The 16,192-nt window shown below is 35.1% G+C and overlaps 1 protein-coding gene across 1 annotated transcript in view; it reads right to left on the bottom strand.

Moving 5' to 3' along the window:
- Window positions 1-338: 338 nt before the first annotated feature.
- The window catches only part of CEP290 (centrosomal protein 290kDa), a gene marked incomplete at both ends in the record, with an annotated part of 25,515 nt that continues 9,661 nt past the window's right edge, over window positions 339-16,192 (bottom strand). The window contains 18 exons of the mRNA XM_010087413.1: window positions 339-499; window positions 823-945; window positions 1,290-1,454; window positions 2,883-2,969; window positions 3,241-3,375; window positions 5,671-5,794; window positions 6,600-6,755; window positions 7,621-7,766; window positions 9,139-9,255; window positions 9,822-10,043; window positions 10,142-10,279; window positions 10,474-10,687; window positions 11,325-11,524; window positions 12,102-12,209; window positions 13,301-13,567; window positions 14,254-14,388; window positions 14,476-14,583; window positions 14,827-14,991. Coding sequence (XP_010085715.1) covers window positions 339-499; window positions 823-945; window positions 1,290-1,454; window positions 2,883-2,969; window positions 3,241-3,375; window positions 5,671-5,794; window positions 6,600-6,755; window positions 7,621-7,766; window positions 9,139-9,255; window positions 9,822-10,043; window positions 10,142-10,279; window positions 10,474-10,687; window positions 11,325-11,524; window positions 12,102-12,209; window positions 13,301-13,567; window positions 14,254-14,388; window positions 14,476-14,583; window positions 14,827-14,991 — 2,771 coding nt within the window. The remainder of the gene's footprint in view (window positions 500-822; window positions 946-1,289; window positions 1,455-2,882; window positions 2,970-3,240; window positions 3,376-5,670; window positions 5,795-6,599; window positions 6,756-7,620; window positions 7,767-9,138; window positions 9,256-9,821; window positions 10,044-10,141; window positions 10,280-10,473; window positions 10,688-11,324; window positions 11,525-12,101; window positions 12,210-13,300; window positions 13,568-14,253; window positions 14,389-14,475; window positions 14,584-14,826; window positions 14,992-16,192) is intronic.

Here is a 16,192-nt window from a genome sequence, read left to right as displayed (position 1 = left end):
CTAACCATTCTATGATTCTATGAAATAATTTCTATGTTCAGCAAAAATGCTGACATGACTCCACAAAGCACAAATCCAATATATTCAAGCAGCAAGGAACACAAAATATTCCTTTACCAGAACTATCCAGAAGTCTACTGACCTGGAAAAGGGAGATAAGTAACTGGCTACTGTATAGAATCAGCTAACAAAGCCAGAAAATAAAATACAGATAATACAAAACTATCTTCAAAAGAGGGAAAAAAAAATTATGAAAATGAAAGTCTAATTTGTTTGCTACTATTTAAAGAGAAATTAACACTTGTGTTTATCTTGCTTACTTCATTCTCTGTTCTTACCTTGCTACAATGGACGTCCAGCTTTTGCTGTCAGCACCGTCAAATTGGTCCTCAGACAAATTTAGCCTCTTAGTGGTTTCCTCCAGCCGTGCAGTTATCTTCTCATTTATTATCTCCAAGTTATTCTTTGCTATTCGTAGCTTCTCTCCACTGTCAGCTTCCTATTGTTCAATAAAAACAGAAGTTTATGGAATACTTAACCTCACATGAAGCACAGGATTATCTAAAATGATGGTGAGACAGGGTCAGTGCTGATTTGGAGGAAATCAGTGCATCCCAGGTCTCTAGCGCTACAACTTCCAAATTCTGTCTTGGGCTACTTCTTCGAAGTTTCCTCTCCACATACAATTAACAAGACTGTCATAGCAATTTCAGTGCTTAGAAAAGTGTCCATTCCGTATCAACCAAAACAAAACAAAAAAAAAAGATATCTACCACAACAAGTAACTCATGGAAATAAAGGGATATATTACAATGATTATACCTTTTTCAGTTCTTTATGCAGCCTCTCATTTTCAGTAATTAGTTTTTCCATTCCTTTTGTTTTAGATTCATAATGCATATTCAGCTGACCCTCCAGGCGAAGTTTCATTTTTTCCATTTCAGACTAAATATCAAACAGGTTGTTAAAACACTTCTACATTGCTTAGTAGAAAACTGCAGATTTCCTTTTTTAAAGTACAACATAGTTACAGAAACCTAGCACAGTGAACATAACATTTCATCACATATTTAAATATATCCTTAAGGTACAGAGTACTTTTACATAAGTCACGCAGTATGTCATGCTAACATGAAGTTTTGCTTTTGTGTTCAACATGTTTCATATTTGGTACTTTTAAAACACTTTTGTGCCCATCAACGTCAACAACAGGTTTGCTGCTCCATTTTCCTACTAACTTTCATATAAACTGCTATCTAGATACAGTTATTGGAGATGAAAATCAGTACCTTTAGCCTCTCATTTTCCTGTTCAAGACTAAGTAATTTCTCATTAGAAACCACAGCTGGAGCTTTTTTCAGATCTTCATTTTCTCTTTGGACTCTCTCTACAACCTTTTTCATCAAACCAATTGTTTTTTCCAGTTCTTGGACTGTCTTTCCACTTCTTCCAGCCTATAGAGAGGGAAGCAAAAAAAGTAAAAGGAAGTAAACAGTTCATGCTAACATTCTGAGATACTCCAAATCTTACTTTATCCCTTATTTTCCCACTGCAGTATAAAAAAGATGTTATATTTTGCTGTGACTTGAACCCTGAAGTTTCCTGCATACTTAGCTCCCAACAATGTCTATTGATATATTAATTGCAAAAGTCAACACATCAGCTCCTTCATTTTCTGTGTTACCCAAGCTGCAGTTTGTCTGAAAATCTGCAGTACTTTATGAACTAAACTGAAACACTATGAAAATAAATCAAAGTAGTACTTTTTTTTTTTAAGCTTTTCTTGTAGAGCAATTCCCTGATCCAACAGATCATGCACTTGCTTGAATGCAGCGTAGAGTCTGAGGGGAAAAAAAAAACAAACAAAAGAACGGCTGGGAGCGTGAGGGAGGAAAAGAGGGCCCTTTTTTTAGCAACCATACTTCTGCTGGATTAAAGTGTCAGAAGAACTACATCTTAAAGAATGAGTAAATCTTCTGCCTTTCCCAAGGCATTTATTCTCCTCACAGAATGCTAAATAAATAAATAAATAAAGAAAGAAAGAAAAGCTTGTAATTTCTCGTCTTGTTTTACTACATTCATTTATGAGGTAGAAAAGCTGTTAAAGGGTGTTCAAATGCATTTATTTTCTCTTCATCTTTGTAGTGACTGTTTTCCTCAGCAATAATAATTTAAAGATGCTGCTGTTTCTAGTTCTGGGCCCATGAAGTATCCCCTTTTCTTTCTACAGAAGTAAGAACCACAGTACAGTGGAAAATGGAGAAGATTTTACTTGCCTACACAAACCTAAATAGTAACCAAGTTTTGGAAGTAAAAATGACTTATTCCTTCTTCTCTAAAACAACTGGAGGGATTAGGAGACTTGTGTTGGTACACAGCAGAGTTAAAGAAAAACCTGTCACGTCTTAGTGTCTGAAAAGGGAGAAAGTTTCCAAATTTGCTGCCTCCTCAAAACATTTGCATGAAACAGTTTAATAAACGGAATTACCTTATCCAAAAACTAGCACCGTGTAAGAGATAGGCAGATACACCAATGGTCCATGCAAGGTACAAGTAAAAGAATGGGAAATGTACAATGTTTTCCAGGAACCCAGAAGCAGAACTCATTTTCCTTCTATACTTGAAAGAGCTACGAAGGCTCTTAGGAGTTTTTACTAAGTTAGCTTCCTTTAAAAGGTAACAGAAATAGTTTGACAAGTTAGTGGCAAGAGAAATACTGGGCACTGCTGAAGCCTTTTTTCCCTGTAACTTAGAATAAGCAAGCAAGAACAATTCCTGTTTGCTTTTGCTTGATTCCAAATAATTTAGCTTTAAAAAAATATTGCTTTATTCACATTTTGTTTTAATTTAATTTTGATGACAAATGCTGTTACAATACTCACCCCTCTAATGTTGTCCAGCTTTCGTTCAACATCTGCTTTCTCTTTTTTGAGAAGTTCACACATTTCTTTTAAGTCACCTACTTGGTCCTAAAAAAACAAAGTAATAAGAAACTTATTTAGATTTCAAATTGAAGTGAACAGTAATGAAATTACAGTTAATTTACTTTGAAAAATATATAGACAAAGCAATTTCCCATTGTAATGACATTTTTCCTCACTTCTACCAGCCATTCAACCTTCTCATCTTCCATAAAAACATGAAAAACTTACAGTATGTACAGAAAAGATATAAATTTATTTTTAAGCAATCCCCTAAGCTGTGGCAAGTTAAAGAGGGCTAGAGGTAAAAAGATGTTACCTTTAGTCTTGGCAAATCTTTATTGGCCTGCTCTAGCTGGAATCTTAGGTCAACGTTTTCAGATGACAATCTTAAATTTTCCATTAAAGCCTCTCGTTCTCTTCGATATTGATCATCTGATCCTCTTCCTGATGTCTTGAGAAAAAAGAGGGGAAAAAATTATTATTAAGTGGCAATGCACTATTCATTGTGTCAGTTGTAGCTGATAAAGAGCAACAGAGAATTGGCATTTTTCACAGAAATAAAACAGATGACAGTTGTATCACCAGTTTTGATCTAATCTGTTCTGACTTTAGCTCCTTCTCTTACATTTTCTAAACTTGCTTAACCTTTAAGAGACGTTTACAAATCAGTATAACCCAGTAAAAATTCTGTGAAACCAAAATTAATTCTCAAACTATTGAGTAGAAATAAATCTCAAAGTCTAAAAGACAAAAAAGCTACTGGGCGGAGTAAGCTGTGACACTGTACCTGGGAACAGCATCTAATTTTAAGGTCATATTCTAACAGGTTTATTAAATACTACATATGGCATAAGGAGTTTCCCTTAAGTCAACACACTGCATGACAGAGCAAGTCAGGAAGAGTAGTATATAGTTCTTAGTCTGTTATTTCCTATAATCTTAAGTCCTTATCCTTCAAGGCTAGTAATTTCTATTACAGAAAGAGTGCTTTGCATGCCTTATATTGCCAATTCCAATCATAAGTACATGGTAAATTATTATGCCTGACTAGTAAAGAGTAAAACCCTTTGATGATATAATAATCAGCAGGTTTTACTTATGTAATTATGGAATTAACCATATGACCTGTTAACTCATCACTAATAATGACAGAATGAAGTATTTGTTTCAATAAAGTATATTTTTCTTAGTGTAAGTAATAACACATCGTAAGTCTCTTAAAGAATGAAGGTCAACTAGCTGCATGTATCATTGTGATTATTTGTAAACTTTCTGGATCAAAATTTTGGAATAGACAGGAGCTTACTTGTGAGCTGACATGGATGCCTATCATGAAAGCGTAAGGTTTGCTTTATGGACCACTTGGTAACTACTTCAATATCCCTGCAAACGATGCATAGGAAACCACTGCATTATCACGACCAAACTATTCTACTGCTACATCATTTATACAGAAGAAATGCTAGAGGACTGCTACAGTATCAAACCTCGGGCATTTCACTAAATTCTGGGGTTGTTTCAACTACCTCTGTACCACTCCGGCAAATTTCATGTTTATCCTTTGCAGTGTGTTGATTCATTTCATTATTCACATTTATTTTTTCTGCTTCATAGTCATTAGCTTGATTAGAAGATTCCCCTGAATCAGACTGATTGCAGCTCATTCTGTCAGTATAAGGCTCTTCTACACCTTCTTCTTCATCAACATTTGATTGCTTAAGTATTTCTTGCTTCCTCTCCTCTTCAAATTCCTCATTAAGTTTTCCATTTCCAGGCTGGGTTATACTTTCTTCTTTTTCACTACTGTTCTTTTCACCAGCTTCAGCTATATTTTTGTTTTTCAGTCCTTCTCTAGAAGTATCTGTGTCCTTACATTTCTCACTATCATCAGGATGCTGTTCAGGAGACACTTCTGTGCTTGCATCCACAGTAGCCTCATGGCCTTCATTATGCACAATGCATGTTTGCATGTCTGCTTCCTCATCTATGTCATTGCCATCAGCAATGCTATGATTAGTCTGATGTTTGATTTCATCCCTATTTGAAATAGATTTCTTTTGAAGGGAATTCATATACTTTTGTTTACTGATACTGATAGGAACAGCCTTGGTCAGTTCAGTTTGGTCACATGTACTCTGATTCAAGTTGAAGATAGAATGAAGCATGAAAGAAAAGCAGAAGAGAGTAAAACAAAACAGGAAATAAAGAAACTCTGAAAGTACTGTTAAATCTATTTCTTGAAAGATTAAGATAACCTAATAATGCAATATTTGCAATATAATGGACCTTGTAAAAATCAAAACACTACAAAAACACCTCATGTTAACTGAAATGCAGCTATTTCTGCAGACACTGCATCCCAAATTTTCAATCAATATGGTATATAAAAGTAGTCTCTCAGTTGCAAACTCATATATTTAAAATTACATATCCCTTATTTCTCCACGTATGCTAGGAAGTTGAATATTTCAGCTTCTACCTGTCAAACACAGAAACTGTGAGTTTGGGGTTTTTGGGTTTTCCTGTTTTGGTTTGGGTTTTGGTTTTTGTTTTTTTGTTGTTTTTTTTTGTTTGTTTGTTTGTTTTTAAAAAAAAACACTAAAAGCTCAGTAGTTCATATCCTCTTGTAGAATACTATCAGTTGAAATGAAGTCAGCTAAATGTCACAGAATACCAAGTGGATAACAAATATTTTTGTTAAGCAGGTGCAATTTCTCTAGGTAATATGGTTACATTATTAACTTACCAAAGGTCCAGAATATGTCACTCTCGAATACTGTCTCTCCAATGCATGAAGCTTTTCCTGGAGGAATTGATTTTTTAAACTTAATTCTTCTACAACAGAATCTCGTGGGATTGCTTGCTGTGTTCTACATCAAAAAATGAATCAAGCCAAAGCAAACAAATGGTTATTAATGCATAAAAACATCCCTTAATGTAAAACAAACATGAACTTCTGGATTACTAGACTGGATTTCCTAATATTACTGGGGTAGTTAGTCTAAATTAATGTCAGCCATATACACTATTTAAACTAATCCCCATGAATCAAAAGTGCTTCATTTGACAAAAGGAATCCGCTCTTTTTAGATGTGTACAGCTTCTATTACTTAGGTACACTATCCACTGTGATAGTGTAACTAAGTAATAGTTAAGACACTCCCAAACTGCAACTTAACAGTTCCAGTAACTTTCACCAACTCTAAACTGTAATTATAATTTTACACAATAGGAGCCAGATCATATTTCACAAGTTTTTAATATTATTTTGTTTTTAGAATAATGAACCAGTACTGCACATTCTCTGAGCATGCACAATTGCTCCCAAGCAGCTTTAAGTTCGCTCATCACAGACTCAAAGAAGGATTCTTGAAATTCGCATCTGTTTTTTTCCTTATTTAATCAGTGGGTCTAATAGAGACTATCTATCTATTATTGCACGGGGAAGTTGTGGATGCCCCATCCCTGGAGGTGTTCAAGGCCAGGCTGGATGAGGCTTTGAGCAACCTGGTCTAGTGGAAGGTGTCCCTGCCCATGGCAGGGGGATTGGAACTCAATGATCTTTAAGGTCCCTTCCAACCCAAACCATTCTGTGATTCTGTGATCTTCTTCCACAGATTTTTTTTCTCATTTAGATTTTTTCATTTTTCTAGATGCTTCTGAAATGCCTCTCACCTCATGTGAGCAACTTCATTTTCTAAATCTGAATTCCGTTTTCTTAGTTCTTCCAGTTCTTTTTCAGTCTCTGAGGCTTTTACTCCAACAACATGGTCAACAGTGACACCAGCTTTTTTCAGTTTCTTCTGTAGAGCAATTTTCTCTTTTTCAGTCCTGCAACAACCAGTAAATTTACATGTATTTGGTAACTTGCTTTCTTTAGGAGAAAATATTTTCTGTCTTAAAGAATCCATATTTGCAACTTATTTGCTTACTGAACCACACTACCTTTTCTGTTCAATAAGGTTACGTTATAGACAGTACAGCTTTAACAAAAAAGAAAAAAAAAACAAACCTGGAAAAAACCATGAACATTAAGTCAGTATCATCCATGTCATAAACCACTTGCTGGTCTTGTCTGTGTTTTATGTGAAATTTGTTTAAGACTTGCTAAGAATAAATGCCATTTTGAAGCAGTTTCAAACCACAGTCTAAGAACAGCTACAATCACAATCACAGTTTCCTTTCTCTTCTGCATCTTTTATCAGTAAATCACTGTCATTACTGTACTGAAGTAAACATAATATTTGCATGTGTTTTTTTTTAAAAGGCTTCCACCTCATAATCCTAGAACTGACAGTGCTGCAGTAACACTACATATAACAGGAGCACAGCATCCAATCTGAGCAATCTGATTAAATAACACGGGAGTGAGAAATAGCCTGTCTTCAGAAAGCTGTTATTTGTTTCATGGGAATAATAGAATGGTATATACAAGAAGCATAATAAAGGACTTAAATTAGTTTTATTCAGAGACAGTTTCTTCTAATAAAGGTGGTTGGCTTCTACAAGGGAAAGGATACTAGAGGAGTAACCTGCTGCTTGAAAATGAACTAATCCTTTTAATCTCAATAGCGATGTCAAATTCTAGATATCAGTCTTATAAATATAACAAACTGTTTTAATTATTACGTGGCAAATATATTTGGATTTCCCTTACGTCCTCATTTTGTAGCTGAATCTATTAAAAACAACTCACTTGGTATAAATTTCCTTCAATGTATTCAACTGTTTGGCTAAAGCATCTGCTTCTTTTTCCTTTTCTTTCAGTTTGTTCCGCAATCCTTCCATTCTGATTTGCCATTTTTTACCTTCTTCCCATTGAATTATTTCCTTCTTGGAAGTCTGTGAAGCACATAAATATATTATGTATTTCTTTTTGAATTCTTTTCCTTAAAGCAAAATAAGCAAACACATTAGAAAACCAAGAATGATGTATTCTTCATTTATCAATTTAAAACATGAAGCCATCGCAGACATATATTAATTTACCTTATTTACCATAAGGTGAATAGCAGGCCCAGATGGATAACTTAAGAAACCTGTAGTGACTATTGTATAAAGCTGATGCAGTTTAATGCTATTACCAAATTCTTCCTTAGCTTTTAATACTCATTTTATAAAAAAGGAGTGCCACATTTTATGAACTTAGAGGTGCTAGTGCAATGTATCCTTTTACTTTGCATTGCACGTTAGGAAAGATGACCAATTAAAGAAAATGAAGTGTTTGTCTATGCCAATTTACAGTAGATCTGTCTTCTGCAGCTCACCAGGAGTTTACATGCCCCTGCTGCACATCTGTAAAATTGGTCATTTTAGTTTAGTTTTTCCTATGAGAAATGGAATCTGTACTTAAAGGTACAATTCAGTAACTAGAAATTATACATCAGTCAGACCCTGTACGTATGTGATCACAAATGGCTACTGAAAAATTACAGTTAATATTTCTGTAAGCAATTTTTTTTGTTTTTTAATTGAACTTTTCCCTTCTCCAGTTAGCCCCTCTCCTTTCTTTTCTGTCTTCACTGTACAGTTACTGCTAAGGGACAGACAGAAAGCAAAATCTTGTGAAGAGGAGAAAACATGCCAAACTGCATAAAGATATCTCTAGACATCATGGAACAGGTATTTAAAAAGTCTCAAATTAATTGGAAGCATAAGTGGAGTCCTAGAATAATATTTAAGATCATAAATAGTCTGAATGCCATTATACAAGCATGCTATATTTTCCAGTATACTTTATGATTACTATGACAAGCCACTAATTAGTTACTGAAGTAGTAAAATAACAGGCAAAACCAAACAACTGGTAAAATGAACACATCTCCAATTGCTCAGAACCTCTTGTACGTGGAGAGCACTACTGTGAAGAATAGTCACTTATATAGACATTATCCCTTTTAGGATTCACACTTTTGCTCCTAAATATATCACGGTTTTATCATTGCATTGATTTCACAAATGCAAATTTGGCAGCACACAGGTAATCAATTTCACTGCTAACTATAAAATCTTAGTCTTCTAAGATTTCTAATGGATCTTTAATTCTATAAAAAGGGCAGGAAACAAATGTATCAGTACTAAGCAACAAGAGTGGTAACAAAGAGCATGGGGAACATGAAGAAGTTAGTCATGAAACTTCTTTTCTTCTGAGAGCTGAACTGCCTACACCTACGCTGATGATGTCTTTCATAGCCACAACTGAAATATCACATACCTTGTCTTCTCTTAAATATTTTTTTTCTGTTTCTCCACACTTCTTCTCAAGTTCACTTTCCAACTTTTTAATTTTTTTCTGAAGTGCATCTATCAGATTTTTTTCATCAGCTTTGCTCTGAAAAATTACAGACTTTCACAACCTTAAAGTTTAATGACCACTACCTAAGTATTCTCCTCTACTCAAAAAATAAAGACTCTAATTCCAACTGGCAGAATTAGTTTACAACTTAAATGACCTTTTAAAAGTTCTCTTTAACTTATTGAAGTATTGGAATGTAACTTTGCATTCTAAACTGAATAATAATCAGCAAGTAGCTGAATTTAAAAAAAAAAAAAAAAAAAGAGATTTCCACTGTAAATCCTTTACTTTTCTTCTGAAAGGGGAAATAAGGACAGCCAGGAAGATCACAAAATTCAATTTTTCAAAGAAGGTGGTAATTCAACTCTTCAGACTCTTTCAAACTTATTTCAAGAGGCAAGTACTTTTCAGTCATTTCCTTTTATTTGATGCATGCTTCCAACAGCAAAAGCTAAGAGCTCACATGTAATGCAGCTGATAAATTTTTAAATCAAGCGTAAGTCTCAATGCCTGCCAAAACTACTTAATCTTTCCCCCCAAACCCAGCACATCTATGCAGAAACTTGACCAAGATTGAACATGTTTTCAAAAATCACATCTACCTGAATGCCCCTGCTTAGCCTCCTAATTCGTTTCTTCAGTTCTTCATTTTCTTTTTCCATTTCATTTTTTTCTCTCAGCATTTTAGCAAATGCTTTTTCTTTTCTCTGGAGTTCTTGGTTAAGCTCGTCCCTTTCATCAGACAAAGAATTTTCCCTTGTTTTACTTATTTTAAGGTTATCTGTAAGTTTTGTAATCTGATTATTTAATTCCTCTATCTGTGTCTAGAAGAAAACAAACAAACAAATAAACCAGCAAACCCATAAAATCAGGATTAGCAACAATACAACAATGCGATACAATGATATTACCTAGTACTCACCATAAGCCCCTTTGTTTGTTTGTCAACAATCTCCTGGACATTCATATATGCCTCTTTTTGTGATGCAGCAGAAATAATCTGCTGTTCAGCATTAGCGGTCATTTCTGCTCGCAGTACCAGAATTGCTGTACTCAAAGCCTGAAAATAATAAATTCAAGTTCTTCTAAGTGAAGAAGCTGCTAATGTGAACGTTACAAAACAACAGAAGGCAATTATATTTTACTATGTTATGCAATTATTTTCTACCTCATGCTGTACTATACATATAATTCTTAAGCATTAAGCAACATTAAACATTTATGTGATATAGGGATTAAATTTTGCTGACTAACTTTCTTCTGTTTCTCTTTTATCGCTAAGTGTCTCTTCAGGTGTTCCACCAGGTTTTTCATTGTTGCTGTGGGTGCTCTATTATTTGCTTCTTTTTGGATCTCTAGTTCAGCTTTTACATTTGCTAATTCCTTCTCCATCTGAGATAACGTGTTCCTCAATTCATCTGCTTCATCTTTTAGTTGTTCCACATCAGCTGTGTGCTTTTCCTGAAGCCTAATAAAAAATAACTATTAATAGGGTACACTGCAATAGTTCAGCTCCAAATAACAAAGGGCACTATGTTATATTTTTTACTATTGTTAAAGAAAATGACACATTGATTTGGAAACAGCAAAAAAGACTGATTCAACAAAGATGACCTCCATTTAATAAGAAAATTTCTCAAGAGAATTAGCAAAATGAGATTAAAGCATTGTTCATTATAATTCCTGGCCCTAACATGTAAAGAAAACATCACACTTTTCTCCTTGTAAACAGGGGTTAAATTTTCATGACTTTAAACTTGTTAGGCAGCAAGCTCAAATGGATGCATCGGGGGAAAAAGCCCCAAAATACAAACTAGCAAGTATCACAGCAGCTTAAAGACAACTTTCACACCAAGACTCATTGAGTATTTTTCACTGAATGGCACAAAGCTAAAAACGGAAAGGCATTTTTCCAAGCCTAAATGAAGGGTTACAGATTAAAAATAATTTACAGTTACCAACCACAGTAACTCTTCTGAGTTACTTTTTTCAGCCAAATCTTAAATTCAGCAAAAACAGGTTCAATTTGATAGTACTGTAGCAGCAATACATAATTGTTTTGATCCAATACAGCTGTGACTTGTGTTAACATTCTAAAAACTTACTGGGCTCTGGTAGCCTCAAACTCTTCAATTTTCATTAGAGTAATTCTTTTTTGTTTCTCCAAATCAGATGATGTTTTCTTTAATTTTTCAACAAGTGAAGCAAGAGACTTATCCTGTTCCGCCACAGTTTGCTCCATTTCAGCTAAGCGGATAAAATGTTTGTCATTGGAATGTGATAAAGAAGTATTTTTCATTAACTCCTGTAAAACAGAACACATGCATGTGATAAACACTTCAAGCTTCAGATCAAAGGTAAACATTAGTAATGCATTTTAAACTCAATCCTGAATATAATGAAGCATTAATATCTAATGTTTATTTACTGAGATGTGATTCTTAGTTTGCAGAGAAAGCAGTCACACCAGTTTGAAAAGAGCTTTGTGCATCTAATGATCCACAGAATAACCAGTTAAATGCAGGTTTCACACTATCATAAAACGTCAAGAGAAAATTTGTATTGAAACAGGTTAGTTTAACATAACCACAGACTGAATGAAAAACAAAATATACCTCTCTCTCCTAGAAGTCTCCATAAATAAGTATGATATGAAAAATGCCCATATATACTGAGGTGGTGACTTTGTTTTCTTACACTTGACATCTAATCCATCTCTTGTGCATTCTCTCAAGAATAATACAATAATTTTGTATCAACCATCCATTTATTTTTCCTGTCATAATTTATTACTTACTTTTGACTGGAAAACTGTTCTTTTGAGCAACCATTTTAAAATTTTGGGAACAACTTCACTAATCCCACAAATACACATAACTCACCAAAGCACTCTGTTCGAATTTATTAAGGGAATTGTCAGTACGTAAATTTAACTTCTGCTGTAGAACTTTAAGGTCTTCCTCATGCTTCTTTGCCATTTCCTCTTGTTCCTGTTTGTTCAAAATAAATACATAACTCCACAGATGCACACTATCCCAGAAAGACATTGCTCAGTATTGCTCCCCAAATTTCCCACTAATTCTGGCAGTTTTACAAATTCTTTTCTTCTTGCTATAGTCAATTAACAGTTTTTTTCCTATTTAACACTGTCGGAAAAAAAAAAATCTACTACCGCAATTTTAAGCTACGTAGCAAGTAGTATGGTGCAACAGGAAAGGAGCTGGAGAGTAAAACAGCTGGTGTTGGTCTTCACCAACTATGACTATCAATATGGATAGTGATAGCCATCCTATGTATGTCTATTTACTTTGGACTATAGTGTGATCCCGTGGACTGAATGTCTACTAGCAGACAGAGCACAGTACACTCATGTTTAGTCTGCATCTTATGGTTTAGTTCCAAACAAAAAAAATTTATTTCTCCCAGAAGAAATAGCTACACATGTTAACCAAAACACACTAAGTGAAGGTAACAGGAAGTCTGCTTCGGAAATGTGCTCCTGATCCAAGCACACTAAAACTAGTGCATGTTTAGTCTCAAAGTACCTTTCAGACACAAGGTTTGTGCTTTAAAATATACTTTAAGGGTAAAAAGAATAAAGAATATAATACGCTTAAATAATGTAAAGTATGCTTAGTTACAAAGTTTATGCTTTAAAATATGCTTTAATTTAAAATATGCTTTAAGAAGGATATTTTCCATAAATGCATGTCTTTCCTGTAGCTTCCAAAGTCACTACAAGATCCAGTCCAGAGATTATTGCTGCAAGTACTGGAAAATTCCATATAAATATGCAATATACTGAGACCACTTCTCACAGCAAAATTTTAATTTACTTCTTGTTACACTAATGTAATTCCTAGACAGACATCATATACACAATCTAGTGACTGAGCAAGCCTCCTATTTTGAGAAGTTAAAAAATTCTACATGAACTTTCTACATTAAAAATTACTAATTGTCTCTGTTCTGTTACCTCTGAGGTCAGAAACTTTATAAGATTTCACTAGCAATGAGATAAACAAAGAATCAACTAAAACAACTTAAAAATTTAAGAATTTTATGCAAAAAGTTTAACTACCTCTCTTGCTTTAGCAAGCAAACCTTGGTACTTTTTTACCACTTCCTCCTTTTGATTTAATCTTGCTTTCATATTTGCAATGGTTATCTGAGCAATTTTTATGGCATGATGGTGCTCTGGATGATCTTCTTCTTTGCCTAATTCAGCCATTATTTCCTCTCTTTCCGGTGTTGAAGGTAATTGAAGTCTTAGTTCATTTATAACTTTGTCTCTTGATAAAACATTTTGTTCAGCTTCCCACAGAGCAGTTTCCTTTTCTTTTAATTTCTACAATGAAAGGCAATTGTTGCATTTCCAGAACTCAAACACTGCAAAAAGATCTTACTTTTAAAAAAATTGTACCAGAAAGATTTGTCTAAATGGACTTATAAACAGAAAATGTTTTGCACTCTGTTCTGGCTGTATGAGATTACTACTACATGAAAAAAGTCCCAGAATATCATTACAGCATTTTTATGTATTATTTGCTTAGCACAAGACACTGATGCAACGTATTTTGTGCTCCCAAATTAAGAAGATGATGGTTTTCAAATTTCTTAAGAACCACAAAATTTCTTCTGTAACAGAATTTCAGTTTAGCAATCCAAGATAAAAGGATTTTGCTACGCTACTTGTTAAATTTAATGTAACAATTGCTATATTTAACATAACACTTGCTAAATTTAACTAGCTATAGTCAACTGAATTTTGTACAGCAAAAGCATCCTACCCTACTAAATAAATGTTCTAAAATATTCAAAAATTTTCTCTAATAATTTATTCCAATGGAAAAAATATTTCATTTTAGTCATGGTGTGATTATATTATTTACATTTTCTCTGTGTTAAATACTTCTAAGGGATTGGGCACATTTGAGTGACATTTCTAAAAGGATATTTATTATAGAAAAAAAATTAAAGGGCTTAGAAATACGAACTTTGTCCCTTTTTATTACAATTTATGCATTTAATTACCTCCTCCAGTGATCTGCAGGTTGCCCTAGTTTCCAGGATTGTTTGAGTATGCTCCTGAATCTTTCTCAAAGCCAACTCAAGTTGTTGTGGAAGCGGCAAACTAGGGTCTGGAACTGATCCTGTAGCTTCTTTTAACTGCACAGAAAGATTAATGTTCATGTAATCTGACAGCTCCAAAAACAATGCTTATGAGTCTATTTTTAGTTAATTCAGTGCATGTACCTTTCGAGCTCCACTAAGTATTTCATTTTGTTGATGATCATACAGGTCTAATTGGCGCTGTAGTTCTACTTCCCTCTGGTCCCAAGCCATTTGCCTCTCTTGATGAAACTGTAACAAATGTTTGATAAAGGTATTTTATTTATTGAAGGCAATGGGAATTTTACAACCAATTTAAGGAGAAAAAAAAAAGATACCAAAATGTAAAATACTCAAATGTGTTATTAAAAAGAATTATAGAACCAAGATAGAAACATCTATGTCAAAAACCTACTAGGAAGAATCTTCCTTTATAAAATCACTTAGCGTAATAAGGAATAGGCTGTTTTTCCAACAGCATACAGAAATACATACCTTGTTCTGCTCTACAATTTCTTCTTCCAGATTACTGATTGTATGTTCATATTCGGAAACTACATTATGCAAATACTTCACCTCTTCCTTTTGCTTGACTAATTCTCGATTGAGTTTAAGTTCCTGCAGATGGAGTTCCTCTATCTTCACATGCCATTCAATGACCTAGTAATGAATGATATACAGTATTATATTTACCAAGTCCACAGGCCACCTAGATGCAGCTACTCTCTTTGAGGCAATATGGCACTTAACCAACCAACAGGAAGAAAGAGGTTCTGCCTTTTTAAGCTTCTTCACTTCTCTTGAGTGAGAAGGCATGGCAAGAGTATGGAAGTGCAAAAGGAGTGACTGAAAACTGCCGCAGACAACTGGAGAGGCAACAGGTTTCCCCTACACTGACAGAAGTGCATTGCAAATAGTTTTCAAATGACCTAAGGTATACCCTATGCATCTGTCCAGACTGAACAAAAAAAGAATGCAAGAAGTTTGGTTGACTTTTCTAAAACAGCAGAAGATTTTCAAAACCGTTACAAACTAGATGTATTCAAAAATGCACATGTACTAAGAATAACAGACATATGCAATGCAGGGATACAGGCTCTCTAGGAAGGACAGGCAGGGGAGATGAGGAGGGGGTATCACCCTCTACATCAAAAACCAGCAGGAGTGCCTGGAGCTCCACCTGGGGTCAGATGAGGAGCTTAAAGAGAGCTTATGGGTCAGGATCAAAGTGAGGTCAGGGACAGGTGACATTACAGTGGGGGTCTGCTACAGGTCACCCGACCAAGAACAAGTGGATGAAGCCCTCTATAGACAGAAGCAGCCTCACACTCACAAGCCCTGGTCCTCATGGGGGGATTTCAATCACCCTGATATCCGTTGCAGGAACAAGACAGCACAGCACAGGCAGGCCAGGAAGTTCCTGGAATGCGTTTATGACAACTTCCTTCTCCAACTGCCACAGGAGCCAATAAGGAGAGGTCTATGCTGGACCTTGTTCTCACCAACAAGGAAGGGCTGTTGGTGAATGTGGAACTCAAGGGCAGCCTGGGATGCAGTGACCATGAGATGGTGGAGTCCAAGATCCTCAGGGCAGTGAGGAGGGCGAACAGCAAACTCACTACTCTGGAATTCAGGAGAGCGGACTTTGGCCTCTTCAGGGATCTGCTTGGAAGAGTCCCATGGAATAAAGACCTGGAGGGAAGAGGGGTCCAGGCAAGCTGGTTGATATTCAAGGATCAATTCGTCCAAGCTCAGAGGAAGGCAGGCAAAAATGCCAGGAGGCCTATCCATCATATTTGAGAAGTTGTGGCAGTCTGGGGAAGTTCCCACTGACTGGAAAAGGGGAAACATAACCCCCATT

The sequence above is a fragment of the Pterocles gutturalis genome, unplaced genomic scaffold (assembly GCF_000699245.1).
Source record: "Pterocles gutturalis isolate BGI_N339 unplaced genomic scaffold, ASM69924v1 scaffold9746, whole genome shotgun sequence".
Taxonomy (NCBI): Eukaryota; Metazoa; Chordata; class Aves; order Pterocliformes; family Pteroclidae; genus Pterocles; species Pterocles gutturalis.
The sequence above is the reverse complement of the archived record's forward strand: the minus strand, read 5'-3'. Positions and strand labels throughout refer to the sequence as shown.